At 42.8% G+C, this 27,999-nt stretch overlaps 3 protein-coding genes and 1 long non-coding RNA gene across 6 annotated transcripts; 1 reads left to right on the top strand and 3 right to left on the bottom strand.

The window, feature by feature from the left end:
- The first annotated feature begins 3 nt into the window (after positions 1–3).
- On the top strand, positions 4–25,263 carry LOC134225550 (proteasomal ubiquitin receptor ADRM1 homolog). Of its 3 annotated transcripts, none has more exons than XM_062705732.1 (3): positions 4–234; positions 920–1,475; positions 23,922–25,263. In XM_062705732.1, exons 2-3 carry the CDS (start codon positions 922–924, stop codon positions 24,685–24,687), a joined length of 1,320 nt encoding a protein of 439 aa, XP_062561716.1. In that variant the 5' UTR covers positions 4–234; positions 920–921; the 3' UTR covers positions 24,688–25,263. The 3 variants fall into 3 exon arrangements, with proteins under 3 accessions (XP_062561716.1, XP_062561715.1, XP_062561714.1); XM_062705731.1 differs by having other exon boundaries at positions 23,913–25,263; XM_062705730.1 differs by having other exon boundaries at positions 23,898–25,263.
- Positions 9,070–23,891, bottom strand: LOC134225556 (uncharacterized). The gene is made up of 5 exons (XR_009983270.1): positions 17,950–23,891; positions 17,613–17,891; positions 9,925–10,088; positions 9,728–9,864; positions 9,070–9,666 (listed from the first exon to the last, which is right to left on the bottom strand). It is a non-coding gene; the product is annotated as an uncharacterized LOC134225556 (long non-coding RNA).
- Positions 25,264–25,304: 41 nt separating the features above from the next.
- Positions 25,305–27,213, bottom strand: LOC134225554 (uncharacterized). Its single transcript, XM_062705736.1, has 3 exons — positions 26,572–27,213; positions 26,160–26,267; positions 25,305–26,101 (listed from the first exon to the last, which is right to left on the bottom strand). The coding sequence occupies exons 1-3, from the start codon at positions 27,211–27,213 to the stop codon at positions 25,820–25,822; spliced, it is 1,032 nt and encodes a 343-aa protein (XP_062561720.1). The 3' UTR covers positions 25,305–25,819.
- On the bottom strand, positions 27,190–27,905 carry LOC134225555 (vacuolar ATPase assembly integral membrane protein VMA21 homolog). The gene is made up of 2 exons (XM_062705737.1): positions 27,706–27,905; positions 27,190–27,582 (listed from the first exon to the last, which is right to left on the bottom strand). The coding sequence occupies exons 1-2, from the start codon at positions 27,742–27,744 to the stop codon at positions 27,304–27,306; spliced, it is 318 nt and encodes a 105-aa protein (XP_062561721.1). The 5' UTR covers positions 27,745–27,905; the 3' UTR covers positions 27,190–27,303.
- Positions 27,906–27,999: the final 94 nt, after the last annotated feature.

Raw genomic sequence — 27,999 nt, 5'->3', positions numbered from 1 at the left:
TCGCGATGACTTTTTGAAGTTTCGAAAAGGTTGTGGAAAGTGCATCATCGTCGAGAATCCGAGAGAAGACATTGCGGACAGATTTTCCGTATTATTTTTTTGGTTGAGCGACCATTATATAGGCGAAAATTGCCGTACCGTGTTCGCAGTTTCATTGTGCCCTTCGTTTGCTGAATTGCGATTTAACGACTCGTAGAAAAGGAAGATCCTGAAACCGAACGGAACGAAGTGAAGGTAAGCCATTCTCATCCGTCTGCGCCTTCGTCAAGGATGATGGGAAAATCCACAGAAAATAAAGATGAGCTGTGGGTTTGTGTGTTTTACTGATGAGCTGGATTTAGTTGGTCTGCATTTTGCGATAAATTATTCATCATTTATATCACAAAATTCTGCAACTTTATTATTTTTTCCGCAGTAGCAATTCGACATTACACTTCCATGAAGGCCTATCGCGCAACCATGAACAATGACTATATTTAACCCTCCTATTCGAGAATACAACCAGATATTTAATATTTTACTACAGTAAATAATTTACTGTTTTTTATAAATCCTAAAATTGAAACTTTTTACACATAAATTGTTTATATTTCTTTTTTTCTTTATTTTATATTTATCTCATTTATCTGCCTTGTCATTTTAATTTTCTTTTGTTTGATAGCTGCGTTTTTGTCATTGCTTATTTTTCATTATGATTCCTTGACCTAAACAATATTATTATTTCTTTTTAGTATAATAACATTTTTTTGTGAATAGAATGTATTTTGATTCGTTAATTTTTTTTTATTTTTATTTTTGAATATTTAATTTCTTCTTACTCAGAACTGATTTTATTCCAATTTTACTTTAATTGTTTCCATTTTCTTTTCACGGAAACACTAGAATCCGAAAAATTATATAAAAGCTAAAATATTTCCAGGCATGAGCGGGCCAATTTTCGGTAGCAGCAGTGCCCTCGGGGGCAGCTCCGGCGGAAATCGCCACCTGGTGGAGTTCCGCGCCGGAAGGATGAATTTGGTCAACAAGATGGTCCATCCGGACAATCGCAAGGGCATGGTTTACGTTTACCAGGCCGACGACGGATTGATTCATTTCTGCTGGAAGGATCGCACCACCGGAAACGTGGAGGATGATCTGATCGTCTTTCCGGACGATTGCGAGTTTAAGAAGATCGACAACGTAAAGAACGGGCGTGTATTCCTGTTGAAGTTCCAGAGCTCGAGCCGTCGGCTGTTTTTCTGGATGCAGGAACCAAAGACCGACAAGGATGACGAATGGTGCCGTCGGATCAATGAGGTGATCAACAATCCTCCGTCGTCCAATAGTCTGGGAGGAGGATCCGGACGGGGTGGCAATGGCAGCGATAATGGCGACCTGCAGTATATAATGCAGAATATGTCCCAGCAACAATTGATGCAATTATTCGGTGGCGTTGGCCAGATGGGAGGTCTAAGTAGTCTACTCGGATCGATGAGGTAAGTTCTGGGACGTTAATGGAGAGGATCGGGTTATGGGAATACCTGGATTATATTGTAATCCAGTAAGTCACTCCTGATTGACATGTTTAGTATGTCGTTTCATGAAAAACTTGAATTTGTCATATAGGTTCCCAGAGAACCATACACCAGAATGTATTATTTAAAAGAAAAATATTCCATAGAATATACCAATTCCCAAGAAAGAAGAAACTATGTTTCAGAATGTACCGTTCCCCAGAAAAAAAAAGACTACAGATGATCTAGGATATCACTTTGTAGACGACATTTGGGATCGTATTGAGTATTAATCTATGCAGACAAGTGACCAGCTTTTTCTGGCCCATCTTGATGAGTTCAGCTCCGACACTTTCTTATTGTTCTTGCGCTGTTGGATTACATCATTGACTTTCTTCAAGGTGGGGCTAGTTGGTTTCCATTCACAAATTCCTTCAAAAAAGAAATTCTAAGAATTGCAATCAAAAATTCCTTTGAGAAAATCCTTTGTAAACTACTTTGTACTTTTCTTCAGATACTTATTCAAAATTTCGTAGGAGTTCCTTTGGATTATAACTCGGCAATTTATTTAGAGAAACTTTAGGAATTGTTTTGATTTTTTTTTTCTGGGATTCCTCCAGAACTTTTCTACAGAAAATCAATTGGGAATCCTTACTAAGTCCCTCACGAGTTCCTTTAGAAATTTTACTTTGAATAATCCTAAGTAATTTTCTATTTTTTAATACCTTTCTGAAGAATTTCCTAGGGAATTCTCATGAGAATTTACAAAGCAATCAATATATTTTTAATTGCATAATTTGATTGGTATTATTCAGAGCTATGGATTCATTTTTCATTTATTTAGTTTACATCTAAACAGATAACACTGAATCAACAAATTGACGCCACAATACACATCTCTCCATCCCTCCATCCTCGAATGCGCCCCACGCTCGCCAAGTCGTTTTGCACCTGGTCTGCCCACCTCGCTTGCTGCGCTCCAAGACGTCTCGTACTTGTCGTATCGGAAGCGAACACCAACTTTGAAGGGTTGCTGTCCGGCATTCTTGCAACATGCCCTGCCCATCGTACCCTTCCGGCTTTAGCTATCTTCTGGATACTGGGTTCGCCGTAGAGCTGGGTGAGCTCGTGGTTCATTCTTCGACGCCACACACCACCAAAGATGTTCCTAGGCCCCCGTCTCTCGAATACTCCGAGTGCTTGCAAGTCCTCCTCGAGCATTGTCCATGTTTCATGTCCGTAGAGGACAACCGGTCTTGTTAGCGTCTTGTACATGACAAATTTGGTGCGGTGGCGAATCTTTTTTGACCGCAGTTTCTTCTGGAGCCCGTAGTAGGCCCGACTTCCACAGATGATGCGCTTCCGTATTTCACGACTAACATCAGCCGTTTGCAAGGATCCAAGGTAGACGAATTCCTCGATCACCTCGAAGGTATCCCCGTCTATCGTAACACTGCTTTCCAGGCGGGCCCTGTCGCGCTCGGTTCCGCCCACAAGCATGTACTTTGTCTTTGAAGCATTCACCACCAGTCCAACTTTTGTTGCTTCGCGTTTCAGGCGGGTGTACAGCTCTGCCACCTTTGCAAATGTTCGACCGACAATGTCCATGTCATCCGCGAAACAAATATATTGACTGGATCTGTTGAAAATCGTACCCCGGCTGTTACACCCGGCTCTCCGCATGGCACTTTCTAGTGCAATGTTGAACAACAGGCACAAAGGTCCATCACCTTGTCTTAGTCCCCGGCGCGAATCGAACGAACTGGAGTGTTCACCCGATATCTTCACACAGTTTTGCACACCATCCACCGTTGCTTTGATCAGTCTGGTAAGCTTCCCAGGAAAGCTGTTATCGTCCATAATTTTCCATAGCTCTATGCGATCTATACTGTCGTATGCCGCCTTGAAATCAACGAACAGATGGTGCGTTGGGACCTGGTATTCACGGCATTTTTGAAGGATTTGCCGTACAGTAAAGATCTGGTCCGTTGTAGAGCGGCCGTTAACGAAGCCGGCTTGATAACTTCCCACGAACTCATTCACTAATGGTGACAGACGTCTGAAGATGATCTGGGATATCACTTTGTGGGGGGCATTAAGGATGGTGATCGCTCGAAAGTTCTCACACTCCAGTTTGTCGCCTTTCTTGTAGATGGGGCATATAGTCCCTTCTTTCTACTCCTCCGGTAGCTGTTCAGTTTCCCAGATTCTGACTATCAGTTTGTGCAGGCAAGAGGCTAGCTTTTCCGGGCCCATCTTGATGAGCTCAGCTCCGATACCATCCTTACCAGCTGCTTTATTGGTCTTTAGCTGTTGAATGGCATCTTTAACTTCCCTCAAGGTAGGAGCTGGTTGGCTTCCATCGTCCGCTGAACTGACGTAGTCATCTCCTCCGCTGCCTTGACTTTCACTGCCTGTACTCTCAGCACCATTCAAATGTTCCTCGTAGTGCTGCTTCCACCTTTCGATCACCACACGTTCGTTCGTCAAGATGCTCCCATCCTTATCCCTGCACATTTCAGCTCGCGGCACGAAGCCTTTGCGGGATGCGTTGGGCTTCTGATAGAACTTGCTTGTTTCTTGAGAACGGCACAGCAGTTCCATCTCCTCGCGCTCCGCTTCTTCCAGGCGGCGTATTTCTCCTGAAAAAGCTGCAGCGCGACCGCTCGCGCTGCGTCCTTCTCCTCCAGAATCTGTCTGCACTCTTCGTCGAACCAATCGTTCCGTCAAATTCGTCCCACATACCCGACGTTGTTCTCCGCTGCGTCGTCGTACCGTGGTGGTCGTCGGTACCGACGCTGTTGATGACGGATAGTTTTGGGCGCAGTTTAACCATCACCAGATAGTGTCCAGAGTCGATGTTAGCGCCACGATATGTCCTGACGTCGATAATGTCGGAGAAGTGCCGTCCTTCAATCAGAACGTGGTCGATTTGTGATTCTGTCTGCAGTGGTGATCTCCAGGTGTACCGATACCGGAAGCTGTGTTGGGAGTAGGTGCTGCGAATAGCCATATCATTGAAGGCGGCGAAATCAATTAGTCGTAAACCATTTTCGTTCGTCAGCCGGTGAGCACTGAACTGAACGTTCCAGCTGCGCGTAGAATGCGTCCTTATCATCATCAGTGCTTCCGGAGTGTGGGCTATGGACGTTGATTATGCTGAAGTTGCAGAATCGGCCTTTGATCCTCAACCTGCACATTCTTTCATTGTTCGGCCACCATCCGATCACGCGCCTTTGCATATCGCCCATCACTATGAAAGCTGTTCCCTGCTCGTGTGTGTTGCCGCAGCTCTGGTAGATGGTATGATTACCTCTAAACGTTCCAATCGCTAGTCCCTTTTCGTCGCAGTGGTCTTCGCCGATGGTACCGGTCCGGTTGTTTGTTGCGTATGTTTTTTTAAAGGCTGGCTTGCCGGGCCTGACACCAAACTCCCTAAAAACCCTCACCGGGGTTGGTTACCCGATCTTCCCTAAGGTTGCTCGTATCCCGGCCAGCACCACGCTGAGGTAGGGATAGGAGTTGCTGAGTAAGAGGCGAAGTACCAATGTTACGCTTTACCCAGCATTTGCCGTGCCCTATATTTGATCTAAAACTCAAACCTAGCTGTATCAAAAAAACTACAACGCAGAGTTACACCCTCTCTTGTGAAATTACAAAGAAAGGCTTGACATTATTATAAGGTAAGGATATTACATTAAGCAAGGCTTCAAAAGCCAACTTCGTGGATTAAAATAAAACGATTCAATCAAAAATGTATATTTCGTTGATTCGTTTGGCGTCACCCGGCGAATACCTGTTCCGGGCACTTAATTTCTTTCAAAGGTTATTTCAATCCACGTATGTCCCCACGTAAGTGCTGACGACCCACAATACTAAAGATTATCACAGAGAACAGACATGGAGGCTCGAACAAAATTTCTTGCAAAACATGTGTAAACAAACACACCGAACCTCAACGCCATCGACGTCGACATTGCAACTCACAATCTCAATTTGACAACACGATGGCGCTGGTATGCTCTTGCATGCATAACGACACTAGCGCAAAGTGGCATTTTTTATGACGCTAGCGCTGATTATGCACGGGATAACCAGGGACTAATACCGGGATCTGGCACTCGGAATTTTCTTGTGTTGCGCTTAAATCTCATTCGGTGTGTAGGAGTCCTAGGTATACAACTGAAAAGACACTAAGCAGACGCTGTCAGCTATCAGTTTCCCGCATGATTCTTTTCCGTGCACACATAACTCACAGCATGGATGTTTTTTTTTTAAATGTTTTTTTTCCAATCTGTCATTACATTACCTTTGTTATGTTTGTTATAATTTCGAGTTTTTGAGTGAAGAGTTCGCTGTCCGGATTCCGGAACCAAATTGCGCCAAGGAGTACACCAATCGGAGCCATTTGAATCACCACATCCGGAACACCAAAGAATCCACATCCAACCAGATTCGATGCAAACGTCTTTCTTGAACCAAAACCTTCGCCACCGAGCGAGCGCTATGCGACGGCACCAAGACCTGAAGGACGTTCTCGGCAAATCATGGATCTGCGACGAATGCGGCGAGCAGCAACATCTGTTCCACCGGTTCCACCATACTGGGCAGTATCCGCACGATGTGAACACTGTGAACCTGATTATCAGACAAACCAAGCCATTCAGAAGTGTACGTCGGAGTTCACGCGTTGGATGCATTGCTCACCGGAAGCTGCAGCGCATGACTTTGTATCAGTGCGACATTTGTGATCGAAAAGAACCCTAAAGCTCACATCCAGGTGCATCAGAAGCGTCACGAAGGTGGCAAAGAGCAGGAAGTGTTCTAGTGCCGTATGAGGGATGTGCCAAATTTACGACTACGACCGTAATCTGATGTCCCATGTCAAATCTAAACACGGAGTCCGAAAATACGTCTTCAACGTGGGGTTCTGTGACCGGGTGTTGTCCACCCAGCAGAAATTGGACCAGCGCCAGCGGATACATGAGTCGGCAGCGAAGACTGTTCCGCGGATGAAGCTGCCAACAGAGCTTGTACACGTCCGATTCGAACCACAAGTGGAACGGGTTTTGATCGATCAGAGTCCGGACCGGCGGCCACTGCTTCGATTTCGACCGACTCGGCTTCCGAGCCGGAAGTGGAATTTAGTGCCGTGGTGGCGACGGTTCTGCAAGGTCAGTTAGCCCGGATACAGGATCAGGTTAGACGGGTGCCGGAACAGTCCGGTCAGAGTTTAATCTGTTTCGGATCATTGATTAAGTAGTTATTTATTCTAGCCCTTTTATGAACTAAAGTTCTATATTTTATTGAATTTCCCGTGGAATATGAATCACTGTAAGAGTGTAAGGAAGTATTTATTTCATTATTAGAGGAAAATGCTTTTCTAATCTCTGGTCAATTTCATTATAGAGTACATGTACTGCAGTGAATCGCATATCTGTCCCATCTTTGCAGGGTTTCCTATTCATATGGGACAAATATGCGATTCACGGCAGTATACCCCTGTATCTATATACACAATCCTATGCTAAAATGTGCTCGTTATTCATTCATACTAAGGCCGATGTGTCAAGTGGTCTATGCAGTACTCAAGAGTTTTCTCCATTCGGCTCGGTCCATGGCTACAGTGTCTTCAGTGTCACTTGAGTCGAGTCAAGTACGAGAAACTGAAGACGGCCTTACTGTTGAGGTCGAAATACGTATCTGTCAAGATACAATTAGGTGGTGGAATTCAATGGGACTGTACAAACTCGTCTTATGACAAGTGACCAATGATGTAGTTGAATTTGAAACAAAGAGTATCAGTTTTCGAAATTAAAAACAATTATAATTACTCATTCGAAGAAATGAACTTTTTTACATACATTACGGTACTGAAAAAATGTGCTAAGCGTTCATTTACAAATTACATAACGCTAAAATTAACCATTTTCAATCCCTATACCCTCCCACTTGTATAAAAGGTTTCTAAAATATATATTAGCCATAACGTTCTGGCAGACCCCCACCTACCCCATAAAACGTTATTTCTTCGTCTTCTGTGGCTCTTGATTCCCACTGGAACTTGGACAGCTTTCCAACTTAGTATTCTATTAGCATTCCCTCAGTTATTAATTGAAAGCTTTTCTATGACCGCCATTGCATAAGTATGTATCTTGTGTGGCAAGTACAATGGATACACTATGCGCAGGGAGCTGAGAATGTTTCCCACCCGAAAGGCAATCCTATGCCTTTGTTCGCAAGACTAATTGGAGACCCCCGTTATGCAAGAACAAATGTCTATAGTGCTTATTAAAACCTTTGTCCTTCGGAAAATATTCCAAATTGAAGTTGCATTGGGATTCGCACCGCTTCGTACTTACCCTTCTTCTCGACCTCAATTAATCCTTCATCCCTCAAAAGATTACGTTATAGCGGCGAACAAGTTTTGAATACTAGGGTATAATGCCCAATAGTGGACCCCCTAGTAGCTGAATTTTGTTCTTCCTGTCATAAGGAGTAGAAATTTTCACGATACATACAAAAAACACTCAAATACACGACGTTATTCATTGAAATTAACATTTTAAAGTCAGGCTGAATTCGCCCTATAGTATACCTCCTGTGGGTCCATACTAGGAAATTGCTTCCCTATAGTCGACACTTCATCTATCAAGCAACCAACTATCAAATCAAGATACCAATTATCCAATCAAGCAACTAATCAACCAGCCATCAAGCAAACAACAAACGAATCAAGTAACTAACTAAACAATCATTTTAACCCACTTCCAATCAATCAAGCAACCACTAACCAATCAAGCAACTAACCAATCAGCCAACCAACCATTCAAGTAAGCTAGCCAACCAATCAAGCAATTAACCATTTAACCAACTAACAAATTAACTAATCTATCAATCAACCAACCAACTAATCAACCATTCAAGCAACCAAAAAACCAACCAATTAACTAGCCAGCCGACCAACCAATCAAACAACCAATAAAGCAATCAATAAACCATTTATGCAAACTATCAATCAACTAACCAAGCAATAAAACAATACCTTTACCAATCCGCTATTCATTATATTTTTATATTATACTAGTCGACCCGGCAGACGTTGTCCTGCATAGTAGGCGAAAATGCGCGTTGTGAACTACCCATGTGAAATTTCCATACGGTTCTTAATTTTAGTTTTTAACAATTTGGTCAACCTTATTTGTGATTTTTGCATGAGAAAACATCATATAAACCCGTCGGAGCTCTCGCGACGATTGAGTTTTTCCTTATTTCCTGATGTCGCAACTGCATCGCGAGTAGTACGTATCTATGCCATCGCGCCGTGCGCCATGATGCGCACTAGTCGCCACGTAGTTGCGACAAAAGGAAACGGGAGAAAACTCGATTGTCGCGAGAGCTCACTTCGGTTTTCAACTGGAAGTACAATGAGAGTCTTCTCCATTCGGCTCGGTCCATGGCTACACGTCGCAAACTACGCAGTCTACGAAGGGTACGCAAGTCATATTCCACCTGATCGGTCCACCTTGCCCGCTGCGCACCTCACCTACTTGTGCCCGTCGGATCATTGTCGAGAACCATTTTCACCGGGTTACTGTCCGACATTCTGGCTACGTGCCCGGCCCACCGCAGTCGTCCGATTTTCGCGGTGTGAACGATGGATGGTTCTCCCAGCAGCTGATGCAACTCGTGGTTCATTCGCCTCCTCCACGTACCGTCCGCCCTCTGCACCCCACCATAGATGGTACGCAGCACTTTTCTTTCGAAAACTCCAACTGCGCATTGGTCCTCCACGAGCATCGTCCAGGTCTCGTGTCAGTAGAGGACTATCGGTCTAATGAGCGTTTTGTAGAGTGTCAGTTTGGTACGGCGGCGAACTCTATTCGATCGGAGTGTCTTGCGGAGTCCAAAGTAGGGTAGAGAACCATTTGGGCAGTTCCCAGCCAGCCCTCATAGAGTTGTTTACAGTTTATTTTTTCCATCGATGTTTATTTTTATTCCATTTCAATACTTAAATTAAAGATTTTTATAAATAATGGCGAAGTTATCCGAGTGGTGGTAGTGCTTGTCGGTGCACGTTGTATGGATCTACCGGAAACAGCAAGCGGAAAACTTGATACTTCCCAAAATAGCAGGAATAGAACGTTTTTTCCAAGAATCCGCGATGAAGGCACTGTAAAGAGAGTAAACTATATTGAAAATTGCGAAGGACGAAGGTTATAGAGCATACTAACTAGCTTAGCAGTCGGCTGCTATGTACCCGGAGGCATTTGCCGCAGTAAAGATTGGCATAGGTGCTCGACGTATGGATCTCCTGGGGAACAGCAAACGGAAAACTTAAAAGTGCCCAAAACATTCCATGACGAAGGTGCTGTAAAAAAAAACAAAATTGAAATTTGCAAAGGACAAAGCTTGTATGAATGATACAAACCAGTTCAGCAGTCGGCTGCTATGTACTCGGAAACAATTTCCGCAGTTTGGCGCAGGTTTACTGCTGATTCAGGAGGAAATCCAAGGTTTTCGATCAAGACCGAGACGAGAAGAAGATGACGCAGCACATCCATGGACCAGTAGAGAATTATTTTTCCACGGTTGCTGGGAAAATTAAAATTTGATATGAAATATAAATATTGAGCATTCTGGAGATTTTCACTTGTTATGGGGAAATCTAGATATACCTGCTGTGGATCTGCGGAATCCTTCAGAAAATCTAAGGATATACAGGGTGTTCAATAAGTTCGAATACACTTTTAAAAAATGTTTAAAAATTTAGTTTAAATTATTTCTTTTCCCAGTTGAATTTCATAGGAAGTATTGCTTATAAGGAACGTTTGTAACATTTCTTTTGGAATGACCTCTATTTTGTACTTCTTCACGAGCTTTAAACGTTTCTAAATCCCATCGCAAGCGGAATTCGTCCAGGGATTTCTCCAGAAACTCGTATAGGAATTCATCCTGGAATTCCTCCAGGAGTTCACCCGGGAATTCTTTTAGGAATTGCTCCCGGAGTTCTTCCAGGAATTCTTCCGGGAATTCCTCCTGGAATTCCGCCAGGAGCTCCTCTGGGAACTCCCTCAAAATTCCATTGGAAAATTCGGATCGGAATTCGGAAAAAAATCGGAATTCCTCTGAAAATGTCTCCAGGAAATCCTCTGTTAATTCCTCCTGAAATTCCATGGATTTCTCCAGTAATTTAAGCAGGAATCCCTTAAGCAATTCCTGTGGGAATTCTTCCAGGAATTCCTATGAGAACTCCTCCAGAAATTCCTCCAGGAACTCCTACAGAAATTTCTCCAGTAATTCTTCCTGAAATTCCTCCTGGAATCCCTCCAGAAATTCCTCCAGGAGTTCCTCTGGAGATTCCACCAGGAACTCCATGGATTTCTCCAGTAATTTCAGCAGGAATCCCTTCAGAAATTCCCCCAGGAATTCCTGTCGGAATTCTTCCAGGAATTCCTCTGGGAGCTCCTCCAGGAATTCCTCTGGTAACTCCTCCAGGAATTCCTCAAGAAATTCCTCCGGGAATTCCACCAAGAATTTCTCTAGGAAATATTCCAGGAATTACTCCAGGCGTTTCTTTTGGAATTTCTCTGGGAATTCATCCAGAAATTCCTCTGGGGATCCCTCCAGGATTTCCTCTGGGAATTTCCTCCTCCAGGAATTCCTCGGTAAATTTCTGAAAAATTCCTTCGGAAATTTCTAAAGCAATTCCTCCGGGAATTCCAACTAAGAACTCCTCCAGGAGTTCCTCTGGGATTTCCTCCTGGCGTACCTTCAGAAATTACTACAAATTACTCTGTAAATTACTCCAGGAATTCCTCTGTGGATTCTTTCAGGAATTCCTTCAAAAATTCCACCTGGAAATGCTATGGGAATTTCTAGGGGAATTCTTCCAGGAATTCCTCCGGGAACTACTACAGGAACTCCTCCAGAAATTCCTACAGGAAGGGAGGGAATTCTTTCGGCAATTACTCCAGGAATTCCTTCGGTAATTCATCCAGGAACTCCTTCGGTAATTCCTCCAGGAATTCCTTCGGTAATTCCTCCAGGAATTCCTTCGGTAATTCATCCAGGAATTCCTTCGGTAATTCCTCCAGGAATTCCTTCGGTAATTCCTCCAGGCATTCCTTCGGTAATTCCTCCAGGAATTCCTTCGGTAATTCCTCCAGGAATTCCTTCGGTAATTCCTCCAGGAATTCCTTCGGTAATTCCTCCAGGAATTCCTTCGGTAATTCCTCCAGGAATTCCTTCGGTAATTCCTCCAGGAATTCCTTCGGTAATTCCTCCGGTAATTCCTCCAGGAATTCCTCCGATAATTCCTCCAGGAATTCCTTCGGTAATTCCTCCAGGAATTCCTCCGCTAATTCCTCCAGGAATCCCTCCGGTGATTTCTCCAGGAATTCCTCCGGTAATTCTTCTGTGGATTCCTCCGGTAATTCCTCCAGGAATTACTCCGGTAATTCCTTCAGGAATCCCACCGGTGATTCCTCCAGGAATCCCTTCGGTGATTCCTCCAGGAACCCCTCCGGTAATTCCTCCAAGAATTCCTCCGGTGATTCCTCGGGGAATCCCTCCGGTGTTTCCTCCGGTAATTCCTCTGTGGATTCCTTCAGGAATTCCTCCAAAAATTTCTTTGGCAATTTCTATGGGAATTCTTCCAGAAATTCATCCGGGAACTCCTACAGGAACTCCTCCAGAAATTCTTACAGGAACTACTCCAGAAATTCCTCCAGGAATTCCTTCGATATTTCCTCCGGGAATTTCTCTGGTAATTCCTCCAGAAATTCCTCTGGTAATTCATCCAGTAATTCCTCCGGTAATTCCTCCAGAAATTTCTTCGGTAATTCCTCTAGGCATTTCTCCGGGAATGCCTCTGGGGATTCCTCCTTGAATTTCTTCGGGAATACCTCCGATGTTTCTCCGGTAAATCCTCCTGGAATTTCTCCAGGAATTATTCCGAGAATTCCTCCAAGAATTCCTCTGGGAATTACTCCAGGCGTTCCTATATGGGAATTCATCCAGGAATTCCTCTGGGGATTTCTTCAGGAATTCCTCTGAGGATTCCTTCAGGAATTCCTCTGGAGATTCCTTCAGGAATTCCTCTGTGGATTCCTCTAGGAATTCCTCCAAAAAATCCTGCTGGAGTTTTCCGGAAATTTCTACAAGAATTTATTCGGGAATTCCAACTAAGAACACCTCTAGGAGTTTCTCCGGGATTTCCTCGAGGAGTTCCTCTGAAATTCGTCTAGGAGCTCCTCCGGAAATTAAAGTTCCTGGAGAAATTTCATTCCCGATTCCCGATGGTTGGATTCCCGGTGCCGGTCTAGGCAATTTTCGGATTGGAAATTTTCTTGACTTCCCTGGGCATAAAAGTATCATCGTGCTAGCCTCATGATATACGAATGCAAAAATAGTAACCTAGCTTAGAAACCTCGTAGTTAATAACTGTGGAAGTGCTTAATGAACACTAAGCTGCGAGGCGGCTGTCCCAATGTGGGGATGTAATGCCAATAAGAAGAAGAAGAAATTTCAGGAGGAATTCCTCGAGGAGTTTCCAGGAAAATTCCCGGAGGAATTTTCGAATTTATGTTAGAATAATTCTCACAGGAATTCCCGACTTCTCGGCGAAGTTCCCAGAGGGTTTCTGAAAAAAATTCCGGAGGAATTCCCAAAAAAACTTCAAGAGCAATTCCAGGCGGGCTTCCCAGAGTATTTCTTGGAAGGCTCCCCGAAGGAATTTCCGGAGGACTTAATGAGCACTCCAGTAATTCGTAACACTCCGGTAATTCCTCTGTGGATTCCTTCAGGAATTCCTCCAATAATTGCTTTGGGAACTTCTATGGGAATTCTTCCAGAAATTCTTCCGGGAACTCCTACAGGAACTCCTCCAGAAATTCTTACAGGAACTACTCCAGAAATTCCTTCGGTAATTCCTCCAGGAATTCCTTCGGTAATTCCTCCAGGAATTCCTTCGGTAATTCCTCCAGGAATTCCTTCGGTATTTCCTCCAGGAATTTCTCTGGTAATTCCTCCAGAAATTTCTCCGGTAATTCGATTCGACTCTGGGGATTCCTTCAGGAATTCCTCTGGGGATTCCTTCAGGAATTCCTCTGGAGATTCCTTCAGGAATTCCTCTGTGGATTCCTCTAGGAATTCCTCCAAAAATCCTGCTGGAGTTTTCCGGAAATTTCTACAGGAATTCCTCCGGGAATTCCAACTAAGAACACCTCTAGGAGTTTCTCCGGGATTTCCTCGAGGAGTTCCTCTGAAATTCGTCTAGGAGTTCCTCCAGAAATTAGAGTTCCTGAAGAAATTTCATTCCCGATTCCCGATGGTTCGATTCCCGGTGCCGGTCTAGGCAATTTTCGGATCGAGAAATTCCCGAAGGAATTGACTGACAATTCTCAAAGGAATTGCCGTCCTGAAAAAACTCCCGAAGAAATTGCCTGAGGAATTCCGGAAGTAATTGCCTGAGGACCTCCCGAAGGAATTTCAGGAGAAATTCTCGAAGGAATTGCCAGACGAATTATCGGAGGAAATCTCAGAGAAATTCCTGTAAAAGCTCCCGAAGTAGTTGTAATTGTAAGTAAAGTAATTCCTGAAAGAATTGCCGGAGGAATTCTCAAAGGAATTTCAGGATGAATTTCCGAAGGAACTGCCGGAGGAATCCCCGAAGGTATAGCCAATGAAATTCCCGATGGAATGGCCGGATAAATTTCCAGAAATATTGCCGGACTAATTTACAGAGGAAACATTAGAAGAACTCCTGTGAAAACCCCTGAAGGAATTGCCGGAAGAAATCCCGAAATAATTGCCTGTCGATTTCCCGAAGTAATTTCCGGAGGAATTCCCAATGGAATTGCCAGAGGAATTTACGGAGGACTTTCCGAAGAAATTTCCGGAGGAATTTTCTAAGAAATTGGCGTAGGAGTGATCGAAGGAATTGCCGGAGGAATTCTCGAAGAAATTGACAGATGAATTTTCTAAGAAAATGCTGGAGGAATTTACAATGGAATTCTCAAAGGAATTGCTGAAAGAACTGTCGAAAGAATTGCCAGAGTAATTTCCGAAGAAATATTCGGAACAATTCACGAAGGAATTGCCAGAGGAAATCCTGAAGTAATTACCTGAGGAATTCCGGAAGGAATTGCCGGAGGAATTTTCAAGAGTTCCCAAAGGAATTTCCGGATGAGCTCCCAAAGGAATATCTGGAGTTCCTCCGGTAACTCCAGGAGTTCCTCCGGTAATTCCTCTGTGGATTCCTGCAGGAATTCCTCCACACATTGCTTTGGGAATTTCTATGGGAATTCTTCCAGAATTTCATCCGGGAACTCCTACAGGAACTCCTCCAGAAATTCTTACATGAACTACTCCAGAAATTCCTTCGGTAATTCCTCCAGGAATTCCTTCGGTAATTCCTCCAGGAATTCCTTTGGTATTTCCTCCAGGAATTTCTCTGGTAATTCCTCCAGAAATTCCTCCGGTAATTCGATTCGACTCTGGGGATTCCTTCAGGAATTCCTCTGGGGATTCCTTCAGGAATTCCTCTGGAGATTCCTTCAGGAATTCCTCTGGAGATTCCTTCAGGAATTCCTCCAAAAAACCCTGCTGGAGTTTTCCGGAAATTTCTACAAGAATTCCAACTAAGAACACCTCTAGGAGTTTCTCCGGGATTTCCTCGAGGAGTTCCTCTGAAATTCGTCTAGGAGTTCCTCCAGAAATTAGAGTTCCTGAAGAAATTTCATTCCCGATTCCCGATGGTTCGATTCCCGGTGCCGGTCTAGGCAATTTTCGGATCGAGAAATTCCCGTAGGAATTGACTGACAATTCTCAAAGGAATTTCCGTCCTGAAAAAACTCCCGAAGAAATTGCCTGAGGAATTCCGGAAGTAATTGCCTGAGGACCTCCCGAAAGAATTGCCGGAGAAATTCTCGAAGGAATTGCCAGACGAATTATCGGAGGAAATCTCAGAGAAATTCCTGTAAAAGCTCCCGAAGTAGTTGTAATTGTAAGTAAAGTAAGTAAAGTAAATTGTAAGTAAAGTAATTCCTGAAAGAATTTCCGGAGGAATTCTCAAAGGAATTTCAGGATGAATTTCCGAAGGAACTGCCGGAGGAATTCCCGAAGGTATAGCCAATGAAATTCCCGATGGAATGGCCGAATAAATTTCCAGAAATATTGCCGGAGGAATTTACAGAGGAAACATTAGAAGAACTCCTGTGAAAACCCCTGAAGGAATTGCCGGAAGAAATCCCGAAATAATTTCCTGTCGATTTCCCGAAGTAATTTCCGGAGGAATTCCCAATGGAATTGCCAGAGGAATTTACGGAGGACTTTCCGAAGAAATTTCCGGAGGAATTTTCTAAGAAATTGGCGTAGGAGTGATCGAAGGAATTGCCGGAAGAATTCTCGAAGAAATTGACAGATAAATTTTCTAAGAAAATGCTGGAGGAATTTACAATGGAATTCTCAAAGGAATTGCTGAAAGAACTGGCGAAAGAATTGCCAGAGTAATTTCCGAAGAAATATTCGGAACAATTCACGAAGGAATTGCCAGAGGAAATCCTGAAGTAATTACCTGAGGAATTCCGGAAGGAATTGCCGGAGGAATTTTCAAGAGTTCCCAAAGGAATTTCCGGATGAGCTCCCAAAGGAATATCTGGAGGAATTCCCGAAAGAATATCCGGAGGATTGCTCAAAAGAAATCCCAGAGGAATTCGTGAGAAATCTCCCGAAGGAATTGCCGGAGGAATACCCGAAATAATTGCCTGAGGAATTCCCGAAGTATTGTCTATCCGGAATTATATTAGAACGCGTTTTATACCGAAGTTGGATTTTTCTCCAGATACAGGCAACTTTCCCAACTTCGGAAATAGTGCGCTGGATTCGCCTAAAGATGTGCTAAACAACGCATCAATTATTTTGACAGATAAAACTTCGGAAGAAGTTCCGGTTCGGAAGTCCCGACTTCCGAATTCTAAGTTGGTGCTACGCCGACAATAATTGCCTGAGGAATTCACGAAGTAATTGCCAGAGGAATTTACGAAGGAATTTCCAAAGGAATTGCGGGAGGAACTCCAAAAGAACTTGCCGGAGGAATTCTCGAAGGAATTGCTGGAGGGATTCTTGAATTGCCGGAGGACTTCCGGAATAAATTCTGAAAGAATACTCGAATACCAAAAGAAACTGCCATAGGAATCACGCGATGTTTTCTTGAAGAGATTCCGGAGGAATTCACAAAAATTTAAAATGTATTTCTAAAGGAGCCCTTAAAAATATTTCTGCAGAAATCTCATGAAATGATTTTGAAAGTATATCCGGAGGAATTCGTGGAAAACAGCTTTGATGGTATTGGTTGTAATTAGTCAAAAGAGTCAGTTTGGTCAACAATTTATTCAGTAAATTATTCAAGTCTATTACATCTATGTAAATTAAAATTGTGCTGAATATAAATCAAATATTCAAATAATCTTTGGATGAATTACTGATAAAATTCCTATGAATACTCGGAGGAAATCCCAAAGAAACTCTCCTTTTAATTCTAGAGAACAGCTTCAAGAAGTTCGCGAGGAATGTTTTAAGGAATCTTGTAGAAATTTGAAAAAAAATGTACAAATTTCTCGATAAAATTAGAAAAGTATATACCTACTTACTCGACTACTGTTACCTATTGGTTGTATTTAGTCGAATAAGTCATTTTTATCAAACACTTTTTGAATTAAGTAAATTAGGGTCAATCAGATCTATTAAGTTACATTAACTAAATTGAAATTGAATGAAAGTTTAACTAAAATAAGTATTAGAAAAATAAACTGAAAATTATAATGAATCAAAAATTAACTTGCCCGGTCTAGCTGTCGCATGTTTTTCTGCTCCGGCAGTTCTTTTGTGGCCAGCATGGAGAATTACATATGAGCGTAACGTTCCAGTAACAAATTCCTCCGAATACTCATGGATGGTGTGCAAGTGAATAATTTCCGGCAGGTTATGGAAAAGTTCAGCCTGGGGTTCAGTATAAGCGGGCTATTTTTCTGAGACGTAATTGGTGCTTGTTTCGGCTATTAAATAAACATATCAAACAGTTAGAAAATAAAACATTGGTATTTTATACATGCTTACATTAGCCGATCGTTCCAGGAAGGTCACGTAGAAGTTTTCAGCGGAAAGTGCCTTGTTTCGCTCCCGCTCCGGTTCCTTAGGTTTTTGCCAACTAGGGGGCACAAGGTTCATTCTCAACATTTTGTGATAGGCTATTTCGCGGTCACCGTTTTTCCTCGGCTGCCGATCCTGTGCTGCTCCAATTTCCCTTTCCGCCCCTTGACGGTATATAAATAGTTCTCTATCGGTGTCAATAACTTGTGATTCAATCAAATCAACATGGTGAGGAATTTACGGATGCTGCAAATAGAAACAAAAAAATATAGTTGTAATTCAGATATTATAATATTAAACTTACCTTTAGACGGGATATAAATTAATTGTAGAACCAGATAACAGTTTTAATTTCAATAATCCCGAAAACGAAAAGGAAACTGTAGAAGCGAAAAAACCAAAAACACTTTTTTGGCGCGCGTACATTCGATTTTGTCAAAGACGTCAATCAGCCAAAACTGTCAAAACTCACAGCAAACACTTTCAAATAAATTTACCATAATATGAGTAAAATACACTAGCGCCTCTGGCGGTGCTGGTCTCGTCAGCTCATCTGGGTTGCATGAATTTTTAATCGTTTCTTCGGGACTCCGATGTCCCGGTTATTTGTTCCTGGTATAACGGCGACATTCCAAAGTAATTTCAAAATGAACAGTAAAAAGTTATCACAACATGGCGAGTGGAGCTTCAACGTCTGTTCTCTGTGAGATTATGAGCAGAACGGAGGTAGGCATAACTTCTAGGAATCAACCACCGCCTAGATCAGCGGTTCTCAACCTTTGCTGGCCCTAGGGGGTACCTAGGATAAAAATGCCTAATGGCGGACCAATCAAAACTCATTAATATGTGTATTTTTTATTTTAAAAATTTATATTGTACATAATATGCAATGCGATCAATAAATCCCAATTGAATCCTTCCTTCTACAACCAGCACAATGTATGAAGGGCTGCGGAACAAAAGATCAAACGAACAAAACGCCGAATGAACAAAATGATGTTTTTTTTACTAAAGCTCGTTTGCTTCGTTGCAAGAGGTTTAGAAGCATCCTTCCACGCTTCTCGGAAGCCTTCTTCCAAGCAGCTCGAAGGCCTCCTTTCATGAGGCTCGGAAGCCTCCTTTCAAGTGATTAGGTTGCCTCATTTAAAGAGGCTCGTAATTCTCCTTCTTAGAGGCTCGGAAGCCTCCTTTCAAGGGACTTGGAAGTCTCTTTTCAAGAAGCTGAAAAGCCTTTTTCCAAGAGGCTCGGAAGGCTCTTTTTCAAGAGGCTCGGAAGCCTCCTTTCAAGAGGCTCAAAAGTCCCTTTCAAGAGGCTCGAAAGCCTTTCAAAAGGCTTGCAATTCTCCTTCTTAGAGACTCGGAAGCCTCCTTTCAAGAGACTCGGAAGCCTCCTTTCAAGAGACTCGGAAGCCTCCTTTTAAGAGGCTCGGAAGCCTCCTTTCAAGAGGCTCGGAAGCTTCCTTTCAAGAGGCTCGGAAGCCTCCTTTCAAGAGGCTCGGAAGCCTCCTTTCAAGAGGCTCGGAAGCCTCCTTTCAAGAGGCTCGGAAGCCTTATTTCAAGAGGCTCAGAAGCCTCCTTTCAAGAAGCTTAAAAGCCTTCTTTTCTAGAGGCTCAAAAGCCTCCTTTCAAGAGGCTCGGAAGCCTCCTTTCAAGATCCTTTCAAGAGACTTGGAAGCCTATTTTCATGAGGCTGAAAAGCCTTTTTCCAAGAGGCTCGGAAGGCTCTTTTCAAGATGCTCGGAAGCCTCCTTTCAAAAGGCTTATAAGTTCCTTTCAAGAGGCTCGAAAGCCTGCCTTCACGAGGCTCGGAAGGCCCCTTCAAGAAGCTTAAAAGCCTTCTTTCCTACAGTCTCATAAGCCTCCTTTCAAGAGGGTCGGAAGCCTCCTTCCAAGAGGCTCGGAAGCCTATTTTCAAGAGGCTTAGAAACATCCTTTCTAGAGGCTAAAAAAAACCACCTTCCAGGTTCAAAAGCCTCCTTTCAAGAGGCTGAAAAGCCTTTTTCCAAGAGGCTCGGAAGGCTCTTTTCAAGAGGCTTGGAAGCCTCCTTTCAAGAGGCTCGGAGGCTCCTTTCAAGAGGCTCGGAAGCCTCCTTCAAGAGGCTCGGAAGCCTTATTTTAAGAGGCTCAGAAGCCTCCTTTCAAGAAGCTTAAAAGCCTTCTTTTCTAGAGGCTCAAAAGTCTCCTTTCAAGATCCTTTGAAGAGGCTCGGAAGCTTCCTTTCAAGATCCTTTCAAGAGGCTTGGAAGCCTATTTTCATGAGGCTCAGAAAACTCCTTTCAAGAGACTCAAAAACCCCTTCTAGGTTCAAAAGCCTCCTTTCAAGAAGCTCAAAAGTCTCCTTCCAAGAGCTCGGAAGGCTCCTTTCAAAAGGCTCGGCTCAATAAATCTAAAAATAATATTTACAAAATAGTGACCATGTTACACGCTCCTTCCATGAGGCTCGGAAACCTCCTTGAAAGTCGTTTTCAAGAGACTCAAAAGCATCCTTACAAGAGCCTTGGAAGCCTCCTTTCAAGAGGCTCGGAAGCCTTCGTTTAAGAAGCTCAAAAGCCTTCTTTTCTAGAGGCTCAAAAGCCTCCTTTTCTAGAGCCTCAAAAGCCTCCTTTCAAGATCCTTTCAAGAGGCTCGGAAGCTTCCTTTCAAGACGCTCAAAAGCCTTTTTCCAAGAGGCTCGGAAGGAACCTTTAGAGAGGCTCGGAAGCCTCTTTTCAAGAGGTTCGGAAGCCTGTTTTCAAGTGGTTAGGTTGCTTCCTTTCAAGAAGCTCGTAAGCGTCCTTTTAAGAGCCTCGGAAGCCTCCTTTCAAGAGGCTCGGAAGCCTCGCGTCAAGAAGTTCGGAATTCTTCTTTCAAGAGGCTTGGAAGCGTCCTTTCAAGATGCAAAGGAAGCCTCCTTTTAAGTGGCTCGAAAACCGCCTTCAAGAGGCTCGGAAGCCTATCTACAAAAGGCTCAGAAGCCTATTTTAAAAGGATTCAAAAGCTGAAAGGAGCTTCCCTTCAAAGGGCTTGGAATTATGTTTTTTCAAGAGTATTGAAAGCCTACTTTCAAGAGGGGGTACCTCAATTAATGCAAAAGTTTGAAGGGGTACCTCCCAAGAAAAACGTTGGGAACCGCTGGCCTAGATGTTGTATTGTTTGTTTCTTGATACAAATTCAAATAATTGTTTAACAGGAGTTTTATTTAAACAACGAAGTTGCATTGTCTAATTCCTTAATCTCTACACAAGTTGTTCTTGTGATCAATAATTACAACAAAGTTGCATAATATTACTTCAGTAGAAATTGCGTTTTAGTATTTTTTTTTATTACCTATTTGCCAAGTTTATCTATCATCAGTTATGATCAAATATGGCCTGAACATTCTTTGTATATCAATGCATCTTGTGCCGAATTTTATAAAGCTCGAGCAACAAAAAATTCACTGACAATAACAGAGCAAAACATGCTAAAACTATCATCTGTTATAAAAAGCGGTGCTTATTGAAATAGTTTTTGCTGTTCCAACTGCTTCTGAAAAAAAAATCGAGAGGTCTTGAAAAAAAATTTCTTCTAAAAATTTTGTCTCTGGTGGGGGAGGGGGAAGGGTTTATGTGGATTTCATGTCGCGCGGAAAATGGCGCGGATTTAATTTTAGTCGGCGCGGTTTTGGCACGGCACAACCCTTCCTACCTGAGTGTTCATGTCTTTGATGACGATTTTGACGTCCCGCAGTGGGTATTCATCGTATGTCTGTGAATAGAACGCTTCTCGTCGGGTCTCCCTTCGTGCGGGCAGGATTGTATGTCATACCCCAGAAACCCATTATTGCCCAGAAAGTGATTCCTTAGAAATTAATTCCCCTGAATGCACTACTCCCCAGAAAACCAATCCCCAGAATGCCCCTATCCCCCGAAAGACATTTCCCAGAATGCCTCCATCCCCCGAAAGACATTCCCCAGAATGTCCTAATCCCCAGAATGCACCATTTCCTAGCTTAGACTAAATACTTCGTAATTGCTTCATCCCGGGCAAATGGGTACTTTTAAAGAAGGAGTCATCTACTCTTTTGCCTTATTCCGGACAAATGCATACTTTTAAAGAAGGAGTCATCTACTCGTTTGCTTCATCCCGGGCAAATGCGTACTTTTAAAGGAGTCATTTACTCTTCTGCCTTTTTTTCCTGGCAAATGCATACTTCTGAAGAAGTAGTTATCTACTCGTTTGCCTTTTTCCGGGCAAACGCATACTTTTAAAGAAGAAGTCATCTACTCTTTTGCATTATCCCGGGCAAATGTGTACTTTTTAAGAAGGAGTCATCTACTCTTTTGCATTATCCCGGGCAAATGCGTACTTTAAAAAAATGAGTGATTTACTCTTTTACCTTTTCCGGGCAAATGCATACTTTTGAAGAAGTAGTTATCTACTCGTTTGCCTTTTTCCGGGCAAACGCATACTTTTAAAGAAGGAGTCATCTACTCTTTTGTCTTATTCCAGGTAAATACATACTTCTAAGGGTCTGTCTCAATTGGATAATTAAACTGAAATTAAACTTAAAAGTGACATTTCAATAATTATCAAATAACCCTGCTCGCAGAGCAAGATTACTTTTGACAGATATCGAATCATTTTCCATCGATGTCCTATTGGAATTGCTGGGTAGCACCAGCCAATCTTATAACGGGGTGATTTTTTAATTTTCGAACTGTCACTTTTAAGTTTAATTCTCCACAGAGAACAGACCATGAGAATGGAAATCATATATTCTTACGACCCATTGCATTTCATACTCTTTTCAACGATTATGTCAAATGGTCATTATGCCAAACGGCATTATGCCAAATGGTATTATGCCATATGGGCTTCCCCCAATATGAACAACGAGTATAATGGATTATATGCTCCTTCGTATTATATGTGAGCCCTAACAAACATATCAAAAGGGCTCCATTCCGGTCAAATGCGTGCTCTAAAATAAGGCAGCATATGTCGTTTTGCCTTATTCCGGTCAAATGCGTACTTCAATACAAGTATTTTTGCATAGAAATATAGTATCTAGTATTTTTAGTTTTTTTAGTATCTAGTAACATAGTTTCTTAGACTGATACCTTTTTCTGGGGAACGGGTCATTCTGGGTTTTTGGTTTCTGGGGAATGGGTCATTCGGGTTTTTTTTTCTGGGGAATGGGTCATTCTGGGGATTTCTTTTCGGGGAAATGGTGCATTCTGGGGAATATCATTCTGGAGAATTGGTCGTTCTGGGAAATACCATTCTGGGGAACTGATTCTGGGGATTGGTATTCTGGGCATTGACATACAACCGTGGGCAGTGCACGTTGATGATCCTATAGTTGAAGAAACGGCCTCTATCCTCAGCTTGCACATCATTGCGTTAATTGGCTGCCACCCAATCACGAGTTGGCGCATCTGATCCAGCATTATTAAGTCCGTTCCCAGCTCGTTGGTGGTGCCACAGCTTTGGTAGAAGGTAGCCGCTCGATGCCCGCTTTTTCACATTTTCTGTCCTGTCCAGCAGATTTCCTGCTGCGCCACGACGTGCAAGTTGCGGGGATGTAATTCATCATACATTATCCTGTCGCAATCTGCGAAACCTAGCGATTTGCAGTTCCATTGTCCAAGCCTCCAATTGTGATCCTTTATTTGTCGCCTAGGTCGTTGTCGATTGTATCGAGTCGTATTATCTTCTGTGTCGTTCGTAATGGTTGTTTTTAAAGGCGGCTTATTGGGCCTACGCAAACCTCCAATCTCGTCGGAGGGCCGTCGTGTCAGGTCTGTTTAGTGTCCCATCTAACACCAGGTCTTGAGCTTGAGCGGCACACGGTCGCTTTGGCGGAGTCTGCTTACGGATACAGATACGGATACGTTTATAGAAGTTCAACAGAGCCCACTGTCGAACCCCACCACATCCTAGGCAGGCATCACAACTCGCAGTTGGCCTGGAGAGGGATCGCCAAGCCCTTGGACATAATCCCTGGCTGTCTCTGAACGGCCATATTCATCAAACATTTTATTCCTGGACTGTTATTTCAACAAGATTTTGAAACAATTTTCTTTTGTTGAACATAACATGCCAAAGCTTGTTGGAATAACAATATTTAAAGTAAATTCAAAATAAATCAATATTTAAAACCAATAAGCGATATTTTTGATTCAATATAAATAATGTTGTGTCCGTGTAAATAATAGTGTCTTTTTGGTGTACATATTGAATAGAAATCGATAATTATCAAAATTCATCATCCTACTTAGCTGAATATAGTCGTTCTTCTTCGAGTAATTCTAGCAGCCGGACCAGTGCGACCACCCCCTCCAGCCGGAGCACGCTGTCATCGAGCAACGCAGGTAGCGGTACCGCGGTCACAACACCGACAGCCACCTCCAACTCGCCTTCGACTCCTCGTGCCCCACGCAAACAGGCTTCCGATTCATCCAAGTCCAGTGGAACCACGGCGGCAACTCCTGTCACATCCGGTGCCGGAGATGGCACCAACAACGGCGGAAGCAGCAACTCCAGCACCAGCAGTGGAAACCGCGTCCTGTTGTCCGATTTGCAGAACTATCTCGCTGGAATGAGCCCAGCTGCGGCCGGTGCCGGACAGCGCCGCAACGTCGACCTCTCCACAGCCGTTAATTCCGATTCCCTGTCGTCGGTTATGACCGATCAGGAAAAGGTCGACGCTCTGGTGGAACATTTACCCAATATCGATGGCGACGAGAACAAGAAGCAACAGCTGAAGGAAACCCTGTCTTCACCCCAATTCCAGCAAGCCCTGTCTATGTTTTCCAATGCGCTACAGTCCGGTCAGCTGGGCCCAGTGGTATCGCAGTTCCAACTCAATGCAGAAGCCGTAACCGCGGCCAACAATGGTGATCTGGAACAATTCGTGAAGGCTTTGGAAAATGCCCACAAAAAGAGCGGTACCGATGCCGAGAAGAGCAGCAAATCGTCCTCCGCCGCCTCGGAAAGTACTGAAACAGCCAGCAAGGAAGAAAATGGCACTTCGGCGGCCAAAACCGAGAAAAAAGATGACGATCAAATGACAGGATAGATTTTTGCGATCGCACTTTTCAAATAGGGTTTCAGTTATTTTCTTTCTATTTTCGAGTGTGCACTTGATAACCTTTATTGTTTAGAGAAATTGTTTTACTCTTACTGCTAATAATATTATCATTAAAAGGGGATCCAAATTACACCACACCGGCATGAGGCAGGTCGAGAGCGTATTTTGATTAGGTAGTAAGACTTTTAATGGGCTTAATTTGGAAATATCATGTTGGGCAGTGCCAATTAAGCAAATGTCAATGTGAAAACAGCCGTTTTCTCACAAATTACCAATCTGGCGATTGGTGTTTTGCGCACTGTGTCTTGTATTTGTCTTCTATCAACCACTGTTTCAGTTAGTGCCGTTCCAGCAAAAGGGATAGAGCTACAACTAAAGAGCAGTATACTGAATCCTAAATCGAAGCTTTTTCTAAAGTAGGAATAACCAGCAGCAAACATTGGAAGGAAACCGTAAGAAACACGACACAACAGATGTAGACAGTGAACAATAGGAATAATCTAACAATACGAATTAAATGTTTCAGTAAAATCAATAAACCCGTTTGGGAATACATAAAACCTGGTTGGTAAGCGTGGTTCTGTCATCCGAAAATAAAACCCAACTTCGATTATTACAAATGATTTTTCCTTCGAACATTAGCTTACAAACAATTTTTTATAGCGAATAAAATGACAAACTGATAAAAAATGGTTCAACTTCAAACCACAGACAACGCAGAGATGATTTGAAAGTGAACAGTAATAAATTATTTGAAAACGATCCTTACTTGGAGTAAGGTTAATTACTTTAAATTAGCTTGATTTTAATTTTTGGCGAAAACCAAATATTTGAACGAATTATTGAATAGTTTTAATCTGGTTGTCTGTGACTTATCCCCAATTTTTTGGATATTGTTGCACCGAATCAATAAGAACTTTTCAAACCGAAAGTGAATGATCATTTTTTTTTCAATCACACTAATTAGTATGGACTAAGCCTTCGTGAGGTACATATTTCACAAAACTAGCTCTAAAACATTCAGACTTTTGACATATAGCATGTTGTTTTGCTATTTTTATGCTTGGAACATACATGTCATTTATTCCGTGATCTGAGCACAACACGAGACCGCACTTGATCAATCATTGACGTCATCATTATCATCGTTCTTTTCCCGTATGTTCAACCGAAAGCGTTCGATGTCGTTCAAATCATCATTGCGTCCCTTGGAAAGCTTCATCACGCTCGCCAGGTGCTCCGAATCGCCGGCCAAGCTGCTACCGTAGTGGCGACAACTGCGATAGAACGGTTCCAGCATGATCTCGTGCAGTAAGTAGTCCTGGAGGACCAACAGGAAGGCGACGTTCTTGGCTGCAGCCTTGCGCTGCGTTTCGTTCAGTGGTCGACTATTGTATCTGATCTGTGTTTAGAAACAAAAGTGGGTTTTTAGACACTACTTATGGAAATGAGTTACTTACGTTACTGTCAAAGAAATTGCTTGGTAAATTTAAGTACTTTGCTAGACACTCCTGAATGGAAACCTCGCGTTGATCATCATAGTCATTTGTTGTTGAAATGTGAGCAACCTAGTGTAAAAAACATCGATATCTGTTTTATAACATTTCCTACTTTAATTCGCAAGAGACTATTGTTATGAAAGTTTGAACAGCGATTCTACAGCTCGAAAAAAATGATATTATACATATTTAGAAATTGAAATTGTTAAAGAAAGACTGTGTTGAACTTAATCTGTGAATTAAAAAAAAAAACACAAAGATACAAATAAAATAAAAATTAAAGAAAGGAATTGTAATTACCCTTGCTTTCTTTTGTACATAAATTTAAAAACAAAATGCTGTCAGTTTTCATAGGCTCATATGTTTTACTTACCAGCGTGTCGAAACACTTCCCTAGTGGCGCCTGAAATCGGTGCCTCAGTACGTCCTCCACCAGTCTGGCATTGTGAGCAACGCGCCGAACCTTCGGATCACCCAATATCGCTCGCAAATCCTTCGGAACGTTCATCCACATCACATCGAACAGATAGATGCGATCCGGGGTGGCAATCGACAATAGGGACGGTGCCGTTGAATGTCGCCCAGCGCCAACCTCCTCCATACCGAGGGCTATCAATCGTTGCGTCCGAAGGTATTTGATGGCGTCGTGGTACTTAATGTCGGTTTGAAATATGAAAACATGATTGTCGATTCGGTCGTAAGTCTCCTGGATATCCTCCAGGTTGATCCGTGTGGTAGATTCGACAGTCGCTTTGCTAGAAAGGCCCGATTCTGCCCTTGGTTCAAGACTTTCGGATTCACCAGGTTCAACATCCTGAATAATTTTGATGTTGCGAATCTCGGAGCTGTAAAAATCCTGGTTACCGGCTATTGGAACATTGCTCTGGAAGTCCCGCACGTTCTTCATGCGGACAAACGTTTTCTTGCCGCCAATGTGCAGTACTTCTCCGATGACGCATTCATCTTCCAGCTCCAAAAGTATGACCTGTCCTTTTACTAGGTCCAGTTTGTCCATTTTAGTGAAATTGAATAAGTATGGGGATGACAAGAAACGGAATGTATTACGGTTGAATCTAATGTCGATGGCTACAGTTTGATCTTCTATTTAGTCCTGTTTCTGGGAAACTTTTTGATAGCCTCCGGCAGGTTGGCTTGCCGCGGAATCGCTATAGAAGTATGCCCGATAGATGTACAATCCGAGTGCTATATGCAGCGCGATAACCGCCGCAACGGCTGAATAAATGTTGCTGCTAATTTCCGTCAGCTGGAAAAAACTGTCAAACAGCAGGTGCTTGCAGCCGAAGAATGTAGCTACCGGAAACAGGATTATCAAAATGCAGTAAGAGAACACTACTTTAAAATTTCGATACTCATCGCGTTGTTCCTAAGAAGATATTGATATTAGAGAAAAGGTTAGAATTACTTCAGGCGGCAGATTGGCTAATAATGATTGTGGTCAGGTGAGGCCTCCCCACTTCGACCGGAAAACCTTGCTTGCATTACTTACGGTTTTGCTCAATTGTTGCTTTGATTTGGATTTTGACATCTTACCGAGCTGAATTTATAGTTTTGAAAATTATTCTGCACTTTATGACTTATTATTCCATCAATATATTTAGCAAACTAAAATTTTAAATACCAAAATGACTAGCACAACGAATGTGATTATTTTTCTCATTTGACAAAAGAAAAGAAACGGGGGAAAGACAAAAACCAAAAAATGAGTTTGACACTTCGCTTGACAGCTAGTTTTTCCGCAGTGGTAAATTCGTGAGTGCTTAATCCAAAACATGCTGAAGGG

This window comes from Armigeres subalbatus, chromosome 3, assembly GCF_024139115.2.
Source record: "Armigeres subalbatus isolate Guangzhou_Male chromosome 3, GZ_Asu_2, whole genome shotgun sequence".
In the NCBI taxonomy this organism is placed as follows: domain Eukaryota; kingdom Metazoa; phylum Arthropoda; class Insecta; order Diptera; family Culicidae; genus Armigeres; species Armigeres subalbatus.
The sequence above is the reverse complement of the archived record's forward strand: the minus strand, read 5'-3'. Positions and strand labels throughout refer to the sequence as shown.

Bases quoted from the DNA above. Each gene is read 5' to 3' on its own strand.
- LOC134225550 (XM_062705730.1), top strand. From the start codon at position 922: ATGAGCGGGCCAATTTTCGGTAGCAGCAGTGCCCTCGGGGGCAGCTCC. The intron at 1,476-23,897 runs GTAAGTTCTGGG...AGCTGAATATAG, and splicing joins AGTCTACTCGGATCGATGAG to TCGTTCTTCTTCGAGTAATT.
- LOC134225554 (XM_062705736.1), bottom strand. From the start codon at position 27,213: ATGGACAAACTGGACCTAGTAAAAGGACAGGTCATACTTTTGGAGCTG. The intron at 26,268-26,571 runs GTAAGTAAAACA...TTTTTACACTAG, and splicing joins GGAAGTGTTTCGACACGCTG to GTTGCTCACATTTCAACAAC. The intron at 26,102-26,159 runs GTAAGTAACTCA...TTCTAAACACAG, and splicing joins GCAATTTCTTTGACAGTAAC to ATCAGATACAATAGTCGACC.
- LOC134225555 (XM_062705737.1), bottom strand. From the start codon at position 27,744: ATGTCAAAATCCAAATCAAAGCAACAATTGAGCAAAACC. The intron at 27,583-27,705 runs GTAAGTAATGCA...ATATCTTCTTAG, and splicing joins AGCAACAATTGAGCAAAACC to GAACAACGCGATGAGTATCG.